The 15,424-nt window shown below is 40.6% G+C and overlaps 1 protein-coding gene across 3 annotated transcripts in view; it reads left to right on the top strand.

The window, feature by feature from the left end:
* Positions 1-10,968, top strand: part of MPP7 (MAGUK p55 scaffold protein 7) — a 156,160-nt gene extending 145,192 nt beyond the window's left edge. For all 3 annotated transcript variants that reach the window (XM_075746408.1, XM_075746407.1, XM_075746409.1), the window contains 5 exons: positions 272-352; positions 2,184-2,277; positions 3,348-3,456; positions 4,954-5,097; positions 7,650-10,968. In XM_075746408.1, coding sequence (XP_075602523.1) covers positions 272-352; positions 2,184-2,277; positions 3,348-3,456; positions 4,954-5,097; positions 7,650-7,829 — 608 coding nt within the window. In that variant the 3' untranslated portion in view covers positions 7,830-10,968. The remainder of the gene's footprint in view (positions 1-271; positions 353-2,183; positions 2,278-3,347; positions 3,457-4,953; positions 5,098-7,649) is intronic.
* The last annotated feature ends 4,456 nt before the right edge of the window (positions 10,969-15,424 follow it).

Below are 15,424 nucleotides of genomic sequence, written 5' to 3'. Positions count from 1 at the left end.
AGAAAAGTTAGCTTTGCCGTCAACTTTTTGACTGATATTTTTTCCTCAGTAATAAAGTTAGAGCAGATTTAACTGCCAACTACATCCCCTGAAATTTGTCAGCGCTGTATATTCTAGGAGAGGTTAGAACCATGGGCGTTTCCAAATGACTCCGATTAAAAGCCAGTATATATTATAGCTATATGCTACGTAGTCTTATCTCGGAGGGTACTCATACCTGAAGACGAGCAAGAACTGGGTGCTGGGAAACAGCATGATGTTTTTCTTTCAGGTCCTGTTGGGGTTGGACTGAATGAACTAAAACGGAAATTGCTGATCAGTGACACCCAGCATTACGGGGTAACAGTGCCACGTAAGTAAAAATACACTTCTATTCTAATGCTATACTTGCATTAGTATCCTTTATTATTGCATTACCTTAAGGCACTTTCAAATTTGGGTCCCTAAATGCATGCTTGGCATCCAAATTATGTTTCTAATTTTTAAAAGTGCTGCTGCAGTTGTATTTTAAATAGCATTGATTAAACTGATAGGGCATTTTGGCTCAGAGGCATTGCAGTAGACTTTTAGTACAAGTTTAACATGATTGATGTCAGCGAGGTTTAGTAAATGAAACTCAGCTGAAGAACACCCTGGATTTGGCTATAAAGCAGTGAAATGTACTCTGTTACCAATGCTTGCTTTCAGCAAAATGGGCTTTATATATTAGACAGGCTGAAAAATGAAGACTGATGATAAACAGTTTAATCCTGTGAATAAATGAATTAAATCCCTTTGATTAGCTTTAGAAAAGTTGGTTTGAGGATTTTTTTCCTCTTTCCTCCATCTGACCAAGTAGTGTGATTTTTATAACATTGAATAACATTGTGCTATATTAACTTCTACAATACGTTCTTGGGCTTTCTTTAATGTGGAGGACTGACAGTTTTAGACTTTGATTCTTTGGTTTGCTTTCTACTTGTACTTGTGCCTCGTCTAGGGATCCTTCAAAAATATGGGTCCAGCATTCTAAATTTGGGAGATTCTGTCACAGGTTTTTTGTAAGTACAGGTATTCTATGAAGTATAGATACAAATTAATTTGCTAGGTAGAAAAATGAATGCATTTGGTTTTCGCAAGTAATTTCATTTGCACATATTTGCTTCAGCTGAGTATTGAAAACAACAACAAAAAAAGCCAGATGTTCCCAAATATTTAACACACTGAAGCATATGCAATCATTTGGCCAAAAATATTTCTCTAAAAATTGCCAGTATTCATCAAGCTGCCTTCTCTCTTTTCTCTTCCAAATTTGTGGTTATAATTTAAAACAAACACATAAAGAAATCCTTCTCCCTGAAATTCAGTAAGTCAGGACTTGGAGGGAGAGCTGGGGTTCTTGTCGTGAAAATGTTCCTCTTCATGTCAACCTAAGAGCAGCGTGATATCAAATGGCATTTGAGACTGTGTTGCTGCAGGCAGGTTGTGTGTGTTCGTATGTGATGGAGAGTACATGATGCTGTAACATATGACTTGTATTAAATAGAACTTTTGAATGGGTTCATTAACCATAAGTGGCAACCCCACAAATAAGCTTCATTTATAAGCAAAACCTTTATACCTAGTACTTGAGGGAAAGTAAGAAGTGCAAATACTACAAGACTACTGAAAGAAAAAGGAATTTGATTTTGATCACCAGAAAACGAAAAGCACTAAAACATAAAATTCACACCCTGTTTTTTTATTATCATGCTTCACATACCATAGCTACAAGTGTTGTTAACGAATGTAACATTTTATAAATCAAGTTGGTGAGCTTTGTTTCCCTTTATGGTCTCGTATGCTAATAAGTTTAACAAGTGGCGAGGCTTGGGTAATTGTTATGGACTGCTGCTCCTTTTATTATTCAGCTGTCCTCATTTTATTGGATTTTTCCACTAGTTAATAAAAATGATAATCTGATACTTGTCCAGTAGGTTTTTTCCTGCTTTTCCTGCACGCTTTTAAAACTCAATCCTGTCACGTGCTTATGTGCCACCTACCAGATCCAGAGCAGCCTTATCTCCATCAGAAGTGAGGGAACCGCTATGCTTAGTATTGCACAAGGGTGTGCTTGTCAGTGTTTTCTGAACTGGTTTGCGTTATGTTGTTTTGTGCATATTTTCCTTTTTTTAATATTTTTTTTTAATTTAATGAAACTGCAGACACTACCCGTCCAAGGAGAAGCCAAGAAAGTGATGGTGTTGAATACATTTTCATTTCCAAGCACTTGTTTGAGACAGACGTACAGAATAACAAGTATGTCGAAGAGATTTTAACTAGAACTGCAGTTAAAACAGTGGCTTTATTATAAAATGGGGCTGGTTGTAATTTTAGATAAGAAGTCAACGTGGATATAAGGTGCAGCGATTTGAAGATGTGTTAATATATAAGCAGCTGGCAAAAACACAGAGCAAAAAAGCAGTATGTGCAAACATAACTGTTTCTAAGCTTCCAAGTAGTTTCAGTACTTCAGCTCCTCAGGAAGATACTGAAATTGTAGGTGTTCAGGATGGGGGAGCACTCTTAATAGAGCATCGTCTGTCATAGCAATAAAGCATTGCAGCTCTAGGAGGGGGGGCCCTGGGAGTGCTGCAAACGTGCCTGAGTCAATGTTTGCGTAGTTCTGCTCTCTTTCAGGCCAGGCACTTCCTCTGCTTTTGAATTTAGAGATCTACAGTGAAGCCCCTGCCTGTAAACCCGCCAGAAATTAAACTGAAATGAAGACAATGGTAGCATCGTGCTCTCTAGCAGCCTGTAAAATACTGTAGCTTGAAATTCTGCCCCAGTGTTTCAGAGGGCAAAAGTGTATTAGACACAAAGCTGTGGGTTTTATTGAAACTTCAAACTGCGCTTTGCTTTTTTGGCAAATAGCGCTTCTACTTTTATAGCACATAACCAGCCGCCTTGGTTCCATTAGCACCATCGTTGCTCCTCCTCCCCTTCTGAGACAGAGAGTTTGGATATTCTGTAGAGTGCAATGAAATTTCAGTAGTTTCTATTGTTTAGCTTATCCACTGTTTTATTGCATTGCATTAGTTCAGAAAAAGAGGTGATGGAAAACATTAGTGGGCTGTTGGACTACAGTACTTTTTTCTCTTTAACTGTAATACAAGCAGGTGTTACTGATTTGAAAGTGGTAAAGTAGAAGATTTCTTAAAATTGACATGCTGAAGTACTTGACAGCATTTCCTTTATAAAACATGGTAAAACTCTCATGTAAAGTAAAATATTTTTGCTCCTGAATTAGATCTTATAAACCAAACTGATAAGGGTTTTTTTCTGGAGAAAATGGAAACGATTCCAGTTGTTTTCACCTTCTGCCACAGGTTTATCGAGTATGGCGAGTATAAGAACAACTACTATGGTACAAGCTTAGACTCTGTTCGATCAGTCCTAGCTAAAAACAAAGTTTGTTTGTTGGATGTGCAGCCTCATGTAAGTAAGAATGTCTTTTAGACTCTTGTAGTTCCCCATATTGCATATTGGGATTCCAGGAAAAAAGTTTCTGAAAAGGTGTATTTTATTCCATGCTGCATGACTGTTCAGTGGGCTTGCTGGGTACCTTTATCACAGCAAGGCTCTCTGAAAGGAGAGGAAGGAAACTTCAGTATATATTGGCAAGTATTCAGCTTGGTAATTAAGTGAATTGAAAGCCTGCAGCATAATACCAAAGATTTAATTACAAAATGCTGCTATATTTCCATTCCTCTTTCTGCTGGTTTGGGTTAGAGGTTCTCTCTGAAACTTCAATCTCAGAACGGCTTTGAGCTATCACCCGGTCCAGCAACACTCTCACGTTTAACCAGACTGTTCATGGCAAGGGTTTGCGTGCAAGGTGGACATGAGTCAAGGAACGTGCTAAATGGGATGTAGGCCGGATAATTGTTAAAAACATTCCCCTCTCAACCATTTGTTCTTGCACTGACCTTGTCTTTCAACCCCACTGAACAGCTCCACTGGGAATTTTTATGCTACTAATAACCATAATGCTTCCAGGAGCTGAACTAGTTTGTTTAAACCCAGCCAAAGTATTTCTTCTCCAAGGGTGGCCAGACTGTGACTTCTGAACCCTGGCAGCTCGTGAACACTTCCCGGGGCAGTTTCGGACACGGGGTGGGGGAGCTGTGCTGGCAGAGGACCGGCCGGGGAAGCCAGACCCCACGCCAGGGGAGGAGAGCTGGGCAGGGACTCCCGCTCTGCAAGACCATTGTTTGTCCAGCATGGCCCGGCTTTCCAGTGAAGCACTCAATTGCTTTGGGGACCCAGGCTTGTGAACCGCTCTGGGATCTCACACAGCGTTTTCCTGTGGGCCCTGGCCTGTGAAGAGGACAGAAAGCTTCTGGCCATCCCTACTTCACCCTCAGCTGCTGGCTATCCCTGCTTCACCCTGTGCTGGAATCCGAGTCATAGACCTATCTCTAACTCCATACGTAGCATCACTTGACTCGCTCAGGAAGAGTGAACAGCAAGGGGGTTGTGTGGTGGACACACAGTGTCGAAGAGAAAAATCATTGAACAGTTGTGACCGAGTGTCACAGACACCTTTTTCCACCACTTTTCATGGCTACAGAAAGTGTTATTCCTGCTAAAACGTGTTGAACTTTTCCTCTCCTGCACGCCCTGCCGCTCCCCACCATCCTCCCGCTGCCAGTGGCGCTGGTGTGCACTGCCCAGCCTTTGCTGCACTGATGGGATTTACCAGCAGCCTGTGTGGAATCAAGAGAAATGGTCACTCTTAAAGACATAGTTTTGTTACCGTTCACGTGAAAATGCTCCTTACATGAATCAATGCTGATCAGCAGAGTGGGATGGCAGTAAATGTAAAATAGCCTTCTAGGAGTGCTTTATGGATTTATTTTGGTTAGTGGAGAGTTTCTTTTATTACAGTAAATTCCATGATGCGAAATTAATTAAAATATTTCCTCTTCCCAGACAGTGAAACACTTACGGACATATGAATTTAAACCATTTGTTATATTTATAAAGCCTCCATCACTTGAGCGTTTGAGAGAAACCAGAAAAAACGCCAAGATTATTTCAAGTAAAGATGATAAGGGAACTGCAAAACCTTTTACAGTAAGTATATTTAGACATGGTAAAACATGAGAACTTGTTAAGAGTTTTGTTGTAGTGGTTTACCTTGAAAATAAAGGTGATCACTGGATCTCATTGACAGTACTTGTCAGGGCTTACACATAGTATCTTGTTTCCCAACTTCTCTCACATCATGAATCATAGAATCAAAGAATCGTTTAGGTTGGAAAAGACCTTTAAGATCATCAAGTCCAACAATAAACCGAACACTGCCAAGTCCACCACTAAACCATGTCCCTAAGCGCCACATCTACATGTCTTAAATACCTTCAGAGATGGTGACTCAACAATTTCCCTGGGCAGCCTGTTCCAATGTCTGACCACCCTTTCAGTGAAGAAATTTTTCCTAATATCCAATCTAAACCTCCTCTGGAGCAATTTGAGGCCATTTCCTCTTGTCCTACCACTTGTTGCGTGGGAGAAGAGACCAACACCCACCTCACCACAACCTCCATTCAGGTAGTTGTAGAGAGCGATAAGGTCTCCCCTCAGACTCCTCTTCTCCAGACTACACAACCCCAGTTCCCTCGGCCGCTCCTCGTAAGACTTGTGCTCCAGACCCTTCACCAGCTTCGTTGCCCTTCTCTGGACACGTTCCAGCACCTCAATGTCCTTCTTGTAGTGAGGGGCCCAAAACTGAACACAGTACTCGAGGTGTGGCCTCACCAGTGCTGAGTACAGGAGGACAATCACTTCCCTAGTTCTGCTGGCCACACCATTTCTGATACAAGCCAGGATGCTGGTAGCCTTCTTGGCCACCTGGGCACACTGCTGGCTCACGTTCACCTGGCTGTCAACCAACACCCCCAGGTCCTTTTCCACCAGGCAGCTTTCCAGCCACCCTTCCCCAAGCCTGTAGCATTGCCTGGGGTTGTTGTGACCCAAGTGCAGGACCCGGCACTGAGCCTTGTTCAACCTCATACAGTTGGCCTTGGCCCATTGATCCAGCCTGTCCAGATCCCTCAGTAGAGCCTTCCTGCCCTCAAGCAGATCAACACTCCCGCCCAACTTGGTGTGATCTGCAAACTTACTGAGGGTGCACTCCATCCCCTCATCCAGATCATTGATGAAGATACTAAACAGAACTTGCCCCAGCACTGAGCCCTGGGGAACACCACTTGTGACCAGCTGCCAACTGGATGTAACTCCATTCACCACAACTCTTTGGGCCCGGCCATCTAGCCAGTTTTGTACCTAGTGAGTAGTAGGCCTGTCCAAGCCATGGGCAGCCAGTTTCTCCAGGACAGTGCTGTGGGAAATGGTGTCAAAGGCTTTACTAAAGTTCAGGTAGAGAACATCCACAGCCCGTGGTGGTTTCATTGTTTGATATGTTTATGGGTATTTACATTTCCAGGGTACTCTGATTTTATGTCATTGAAGAACCCTCACAAAGCAAGTTTATTTTTTTGAGAAATAATGCTGTGGATTTCCTTTAAAAAAATTGCATCTGGGCTTAGATGTTTCTGTTCAAGTTATAAGAATTTCCTTGTTTTATCAAATGTATTATTGGGTCTAAAGTTAGAGGACAGCTCAAATATAAAGCATAGATTTAAAAAGTAAATGCATTTTAATAAAAAGTCCATATTTGGGGATAATAGAAACAAATTTTTAAAACGCTATAAGGAAATGACCACTGTAAGAAAGGAGAAAAATCTAAGCAAGTAACAAATGCTGCTTTTTGTCAAGAATTAGAAAAAAATATTAGATTACTCAACAGTAACTTATTTACTTCCTTGAAATATAATGAAATCATATTTTAACTGAAGCTGAAGCAAAGCTGATCATTGTTAGACTTTGTATCTACAATTATGATGTGTATCATTTTCCCTCATTCAGATGTTATTTAGGATTTTTTAGATTTCAAACTGAGTGACGTATATAGTCACAGACCGTATATGTATAGAATATGCATTTGAAGTAGTTTGGAAATAATGCGCTATAAGAATGGACTGTATGGTATATAAAATGTAAGAGGCAGTCATTAAGAGCAACCTTCAGGACATTGCTTAGTTAGGACGGGTTTAATCTCTCGGAGTTACATAAACAATTGAATTCCTAAGATTTGTTCCCTCCCCAAACATGAAGAGAAATCCACTGAGCCAGGTCGAACCAGGCATAGGAAGACCGCTCCTACCAAGCTCTTAAAAGAATAAAGGCTGCACTGTAATATATCGCATGCTGATAGCAAGCTGAGACTTGAGTAATGAAACTTTAAATGTATCATCAAAGTAAACAGCTAGAAACATTTTCCACTGGTACTGCTAACAGCAAATGTCGTTGTAATTACCGTGCAGTGACTAATTGTGTCACTGTGAGGAGAGAGATGAAAGAATTGCCTGTTGAACAAAGTCTACTCATGAGAATGCTCTCTGAGATTACTTGTAATGGTAATTTCTATTTTTTTTTTTTTAATTAAAAGTACAGTTTCCATCTCCTGATGAGATGAGAAATAAGCAAGTAGCTTTGCGTTTACCTCAGAATGAGCATAAGTGATGTTGCTGTGGACTGACTATGCCTCGCACTGATCTTACTAGGAAGAAGATTTTCAAGAAATGATTAAATCTGCCCACGTGATGGAAAGCCAGTACGGCCACCTTTTTGATAAGGTGATAGTCAACGATGACCTCGCTACAGCTTACAGTGAGCTTAAAACAACTTTTGACAGGTTGGAGACTGAGACCTTCTGGGTTCCCGTCAGCTGGCTGCACTCATAGTAACCTTTTAAACAGAGAAAACATCTGCTGTTGTCAGCATCTAAATCTGGGGCAGGGTTAGGCATTACTCGATGGCCGCCATCTTGGTAGGAGGGCTTTCTAGCTCTACCTGAGCAGCAGGTACATTCTTCATGCACTTGGAACTGGTCTTGTTTTCCTGTGTCTTCAGTCCTCCTGCCCACAGTCTTGGGGCAGAACAGTCAGATTAAACCCAAGTCTTACTATGCTCTATAAAGTGAGCTAATACTAGTGTAACAAAACTGCCAAACACCTCTTGATCATCATCTGTGTATTTCCAAGGTAAGCTTTTTTAACAGAGAGTTTGCAGAAGATACTAGTTAATACTGGAGATCAGCACCTCGATGGTTTTAAGTGTAACTGCTCCCATAAAGAGCACATCAGCACTTGGAGGTTACTATCCGTTAAGTGCTTGAGAGAACTGAGACAGGCAAAAGTGACCATTTTTGAGGAAGACATTGTAGTTTTAATTACATATCAAGATAAGTGTTTTTACTTTTCTAGATGTGAACCTTGTCTTATATGTACAGAGTGATTTTAGTATTCTTTTGCACTTACATAGTCATGGAAAGACAGATGTATTCAGTGGCTTAATTGTGAAATACTCTGCTGTGAGCATGCATGGATTGAAAATATTTTCACGCATGCTTTGTGGTACAACAAAGAAAACTCACGGGAATATTTATTTAAATAGGGAAAAATGCGAGTTACTATGTATATAACTTCAAAGTCTTTGGGATTAATCTTCTGTAAAGTCAGTGGCAAAGTGATATGAATAGCAACAAAGTAGAGAGTAACTTTTTCTTTCCCCTTTAAATTGATTTCAAACATTTTTTGCATCCTTTAGAACAATTTTCCCATCAGAAATTTTGAACAATTAGTGAGGAAACCTTGGAGATCTGGGAAGCAGTTGCAAGAGATTAATTCTTTTTATTGTTTAGTGTGTAGCGATACATTTTAGTAGTGTAACAGATATTTTGTGTCCACTCAAAAATAAATTAATGCTGTAGACTTCACTGTAAAAAAACATCCTTGTCGCTGGTCAGACGCAGTTGGAAACCTCGTTTTTTAATTTGATGTGGCAATGTAAGCAAATGTATATTAGATGACGTATTTTTACTATAGATAATTTGGTATTTTTCTTTATTTACTACTGATATGCAGGAAATGAGTACAGCTGTAAAGACCAAGTAACACCTGTGTGTTGTGTTGTGAATATGTCTTGTAAGTACAGAATGTGTATAGGAACTTGCTGACTTCAGATCATCACATCTGTGGCATTCAAACAGGAAACCGTTATTTCATGTTAATCTGTAAAGAGAATATAGCTGTCTTGTTTAAAGAAAAAAGAATTTAGTGAAACTTTATATATTTATGACGGGGTTGAAAAGGGATGTTAAGTTTTTAAATTTCTTGTCAATGTGATCATTTACTAAAGAGATTACTAAGTCTGTAATTTGAAACTGTCTCTGTAAATGGAGCTCAACATTCCATGTAAATATTTTATTTCAGTTCATACACTGATAAAGCCATCAGATTTTGCAGTTTTATTCTAAATGCGTATTTAATGTGTGGGTCATTGCATTTGGCTTAGAGTTGTATAAAATAAATGAAATGCAAGCAACAACAGCAAAATCCCTAGGAGTCTGGAAATGTTTATGCAAGAGTTACAGACGTACTGAATCCCAGTACGGATACGCGCTCTGCCTGAATAGCTATAATGTAACATTTGTCAAATTTCACCATTTTCCTGGTGGACTTAAACTTTTTTGTAACATGAACAGAAATTTGTTGATTAAATTAATTGCATGGAGATTACGTGAGTTGAGAAAACGTTTTCTATTTTTTTTAATTACTGCAAACCAAACTATTTTTCAGGGGATCTGGAATTCAGGGGGTCTGTTTGCCTGCGAGATGCCGAGCGCCCTCGCCATCTCTTGCAACCAACCCAAACTGAGAGGGCATGCGGCATCTCTCAGGATCCAGCTGTTTCCAATGGGAGAGGCTTTAGTCTTGACTCAAACACTCTTAAAACTGCTTCTAACCTGGGCTGTCTCAGAACATTAGTGTACAGTAATGCTCACAGAAGGGACCTGCTTTTCTCTTTAAGAAATAGATGCTAGAATAATCTGCGAACTCCCTGTTAGAAACAGTTCTGGCTGTCCTGCAGGCTGTTTTTCTTGTCCTTTTGAAATTAATTTAATTCCCATTCCTGGGTCGGTGTGGTCTAGGAGGGCCTTCTCCAACAGGTTTGCTGTGCTGGGCAGCAGAAAGCAGCGCGGTGCTTTGCTGCGTTTACAGAGACACTGACCCTCTGATCCCCGGCACAGTCCTGGCAGGAGTTTCCTAGACGGATGGCTGCCCGCCCCGTCTCCAAGCCAGGAGCTAATTCCTGAATTGTAACACCTGCAAAAGAAAGGGAATCACAAAAACATAAATCCAACCAACAGAGTAAAATGTGAACAGTGTCTTTCAGGAGTGGGAAATGCTAGATTGCTCTTGAAAATCAACATTATTGCAGTATTAGCTAAAAAAAAAATAAAAAAAAAAATTAAAGCTACTGGCCTCCGTGAGGCAGGCAGATCAAGGCAGAAAAAATGTCTTAGCCCAACAGTTTCAACAGGACAGGAGCCTGCTTCTCACGATGGGTGCTGAGCCCATGTGCTGAATTGTTCTGGGATACCAAGGGCAGGGGGCGGATTGTTCCGTTGACCTCTAAGAATTTGGGAACGAAGACGACTAAACATGTTTCCAATATTCCACATATTGAGGTTGTGCTGTGTGAGTTTTTAGAGAACTGTATGTTTTGACAGTCGAGTCCAGATGTTTTTATTGTGTTTTAGCTGTTTGCCATAGTCAAACAAATGGTAGTATTTTTTAATATTGTACCAAGCTCTATACTTGAATTTGCCATCAGGTCCTTAGTTGATGTCTTACCTGAAATCTGATCTTACCTTCTTATGCAAAACAATAAATTATTGATATATCACTGAAGATGTTTTTTTTCTTTATTGTAAATCGCACCATAACGTATAGACTTAACGACTTCAAAAGGTAAAATGCCTAAGAAGTTATTTCATAGGTCCCTCTATTAAGTGTAATGTTCCAATTATCTTTAAATGGAAAAATAAAGCAACCTAGAACAAGGACTAAAATTCTTCACTTTTTATTTTTGTTGCTGAATTCTCCGTCAAAACAGATGTTTACCCTTTCCTGCAGCCCACCCCCCAATACACCATTTTCTTTCTGAGAGGGAAAGCTTAAGTCAGTGGGTCAAACCCAGACATCAGTTCGCCTGGGCTTGCAAAGCGCTTGGAGTGTTATCCAAGATACCGACTCGGAGTGTTGCGTTGGTCATGTATGCTCCTAGTCTACTCGCAAGTCCCACGGGAGGTTGTGATCATTTGTAGGACGCAAAGAAGGTAATGCTTACACTAAGTTACTTTTGGCATTGTGTTATGTCTTTTCCAGAAAAAAAAGCCTAACACGTACTGGGATTAGTGCAAAGACTTTTATGCCCCTTCTGTTTTGTGCAGTATTCTGCATTTCCCACATGTACTTAGGTTCAGGTTTCTACTGTGCGTGGAGAATTTTTTCCTTGGTAAAGCTCATGTTTAGTTTTTGTGAGATTGTTTCAAAGGATGAATAGTTTCTTCAGAGATTTACAGTTAAAGTTATAATCTGAGCGTATTTTTGCTACTGCGGTATCTACAGTCATTTCCCCACAGGATTAAGAGTTTTCTGTGTATCAGTGCTTAAAATCATTTGTCCTTGCAATCTCCCAAGATCCTTTTGCTCTCAGATGAAGTGTTTATCATGTATTACCACATACGATACCATGTGTGATACCAAGCATTCACAGAAACATATCTGAACACAAAATTAAAGGAACACACTGGGTGTGTTTGTTGTTTAAGAATTCTGGTGCTAGATAATGGTTAAAGGTTTCAGCAGAAACATACACAAAAACATTTGGAAACAGTTAAAGTCTGGTCTTAAATTTTGTCTTAAGTGACAGTACAAATGAGAGAATTTGGAGTTCTAGACAGCTGGAGACTTTTTCCCTCTTGGTATCTGTGTCTGAAATACAAGTTGGATATTTGGAAGACTGTATGGAATGATTTTATATCTCTAGAAGTAAAATACTATGGTATTTTGTGTAGCTGACATCCAGCGTTTTAACAAAGAGGGTAGATCCTTGTGATTACTCAGACTTTTTTTTTGCTTCTATTTTAGTTGTACATATATGTTTAAACAAATTTTTAAAGACTTAATGGCACAAACCTGCCAGCTACACATTTCAGTATATGAATGGGGAAAAAAATCTTCAGGATTCCCAAAAGGGTTCAAATGGCACAAACAGTATTTGAAAACTTCTTGATAAGAAATAAATAGAGAAAATTAGGTCACAATTTCTTTGGTAACTATTTATTTTTTCAGTGGTCATATTAATATTCACGACTTGAACATACTAAAAAAACAGAGGGCATGCTATAATTTTCCTCAAGTGAAATTTAGATTTGTGGTTTAACAAAGATGTTACAAGCTTTCAATAGGATTATACACAGGCTCATGGAAACTTAGTTTTAAGGGATTCGGTACATGTTTTAAAGGCAGGGTCTGTGGGTATGGCAGAGAGGGACTGAGAATATTTCAAATGCAAGTACTACCCTGGAAATGCATCTTTGTTTTTGTAAGTCGCTGAACAAGGAGGTTAGCAAGTTGGCTGCGAATGTCCTGTGGTTTCTGTTCCCTCCTTGGTAAATATAAATAAGCGCCAGTAAATCTTTATTGGTAAGCAAACCCAAAATTGTTGGAATTACGGAGAGTTGAAACGTAGTGCCCAGGAGGAGTACTCCAGGTCCTGGTGATGTTGGCAAAGCTGTTGCTTTCTTCTGATTTTGTTATCATTTACAGCAAGAGTACAGAGATCACCGCTTTAACACAAACTTACCAAACTGGGTTTAATCATTGGCAATTTCATTCTTTGTTTTCTCTTGGCCCTTGCATCGCTTTAGTAATCTCAGTCATACAAGGGGGGAAACGGGATAATTGAGTTGTCCTGAAAAACAGAGACACACCAAAAATTTGATGCAAGGACATTTTTTCTTTCCCTCCCAATGGACACTAGAGGCGGTGTGTTTCTGAAGCAAAGAGGTGAAGAGCTAGCATCTGATCCACGTGGGGAAGCAAATGGACAGTGTTTTGTCCCATGACAACGGAACAGCTCTGACAGGTCCCTGTGGCCTGTTCAATACGACAGCAGCACGTGATTAAAAAGGCCAGGAGTGATTTTAATTTTTATGCAGCCAGTGTGGCTTCTGGGGTTCTTGTTTAAGAAAATGACAGGGGCAGTTCTGCGTGTTCTGTGTGTGACCTCTGGACATTTCATGGTGCGTGTCCCCTTTCCTAGGTATGAATTATGGGCTTACTCTTAAGAAATTATTTTCCCCTGAAATTGGGCTAGGCTTCAAGTGGTGGCAGCATTCACCATGTTTCATAATCAAGGCACACATTTATTACATGGAAATTGCATAGATAGAAGCATGGGTTGAGACTGCTCCAGAGGGCATGTAAGCCCTCTCATATTTTACTCTGAGAGGTTTGCATACCTTGTATGGGGTATGCTTCCCCACTAAACCTACTTTCATGTAGCTTCTAAAGGATCTCCTCAATACTTATAAATATCTAAAGGGTGGATGTCTAGAGGACGGGGCCAGACTCTTTTCAGTGGTGCCCAGCAACGGGGCAAGGGGCAGCGGGCACAAACTGGAATACGGGAAGTTCCATCTGAACATGAGGAAAAGCTTCTTCACTGTGAGGGTGACCGAGCACTGGGACAGGCTGCACAGGGAGGTTGTGGAGTCTCCTTCTCTGCAGATATTCAACACCCGCCTGGACGCCATCCTGTGCAACCTGCTCTAGGTGATCCCTCTCTAGCAGGGGGGTTGGACTAGATGATCTCCAGAGGCCCCTTCCAACCCCTACCGTTCTGTGATTCTGGGGCCCTACTCCCAAATACTGACTGGCCTGTGTTAGGCACCATATGAACATGGAACAAAAATGTAGTCCCAGGTTTGAAGAAGCTCACTAAAAAAGTCAGAGCGATGGCAGAGTGGTACAGACCAGCAAGCAGGTGCAAAGAGATCCAGTGAATGCAACTCTTTTACCAAGCTGGCACCAGAGGCTGTGCTGGCACAACGGCGCAGTCAGATCTGGAATTCAGCATCTCGCAGGAGGATCAGGCGGTTCGGGGGCTTCCTGGCAGGGCTTCAGCCCGTGCTGGTGGTGCCCAGGCACAGCTGAGGGGAACAAAAGGTTGGTCCTAGCAGCCGTGAGGCCGGCTTGAGTCAGGGAGAGAGCTGAGCTGTGTATACGTGAGCTGTGCTGGCTGCGTTCTGGCCTCTCTCCTTCAGAGCCAGAACAACAGGTCTTGGCCCATTTTACTGACTGGTGCAGATGGAGGCAGTTTGTTTGAAGTCCCATTTGCAGCCCTGGCTACTATTGATCATAAGGCACAAAAGGGATCTTTTTGTTTGGTTGGTGGTTTTGTTGCTGTTGAAGACTGGCCTGAAAGCTTTGTTATTATTGGTGCTATCTGGACAGCACGAATGAGCAGCTTCAGTTATTGGCCCTGCTGTGGTATTATTCCAGATGTTTTTTCTTTACACAGCTATTAAGCAGGAAGTAGAACCAAAACCAAAGATTGATTTGAACCATTGTTTTGTCAAAAACCAGAACTGAACCTGAATTATTGTCGTCTTTTGATTTCATTGAATTCAGATCATCATTGGCCACAGCTGGAGCCAACCCCAGCTCAAACCAAACCGAAAAAAGCACAGGCTCTGACCACACTTTTGACTAGGCTAGACTTTGAAGGCCAAGAGTCTGCATCTTGTAAAGAGTGCAGCTGATGTTACCTTTATGCCAATAGCAACTTTATTTTATTGTGCATGTGTGCATATGTATGTATGTTTATGTATTTATCAAGTGCTGTAGTGTATACCAATTTATTTTAATGAAAAAAGAAGGCTTACAAAACCACAATTGATTAATTGGAAGATTAATGACAGACGAAAGAAGGAAGTCTACTGATACAATACCAAAGTTTTAGCAAATAGATCCATAGTTTTTCTTAGGCAGGACTCTGACACATTTGAGGAAGCTTAGAACTTTCTATTTCAAATATACAGTTTTGCCCCTATTTTGTGAAAGTGAAAAGAGCTTGATTGAATGCAGACTACAAACTTGTTCACTACAAACCTAGTTAAACATGAAATCTTGCTGGGATAAGCTTAATTGTTCCCTAAATGAAAAGGCTGCTTTGTACATAGAGTATAATTTTATGCTTGCCAGATAAAGAAATGTGAACCTGTCAGGAGACACAGGAATTTGTCTGTGTAGGAGTATCACTGGGCCAACTGTCTTGCCTTTTATGTGATACTGTGGTGTAAAACACCACTCCACTGGTTTCGTTTTACAGAAAACAGTCTCTGTGGTGGTATCCTGTGGGAACTGAAGTATCAAGTTCTATTTTCCCTTCAAAAGTCCAACTACATATGTACCCCGCTTCTGAA

The sequence above is a fragment of the Balearica regulorum genome, chromosome 2 (genome assembly GCF_011004875.1).
Source record: "Balearica regulorum gibbericeps isolate bBalReg1 chromosome 2, bBalReg1.pri, whole genome shotgun sequence".
NCBI classification, from domain to species: domain Eukaryota; kingdom Metazoa; phylum Chordata; class Aves; order Gruiformes; family Gruidae; genus Balearica; species Balearica regulorum.
Note: the sequence above shows the minus strand (reverse complement) of the source record. Positions and strands in the feature narration are given on the sequence as shown.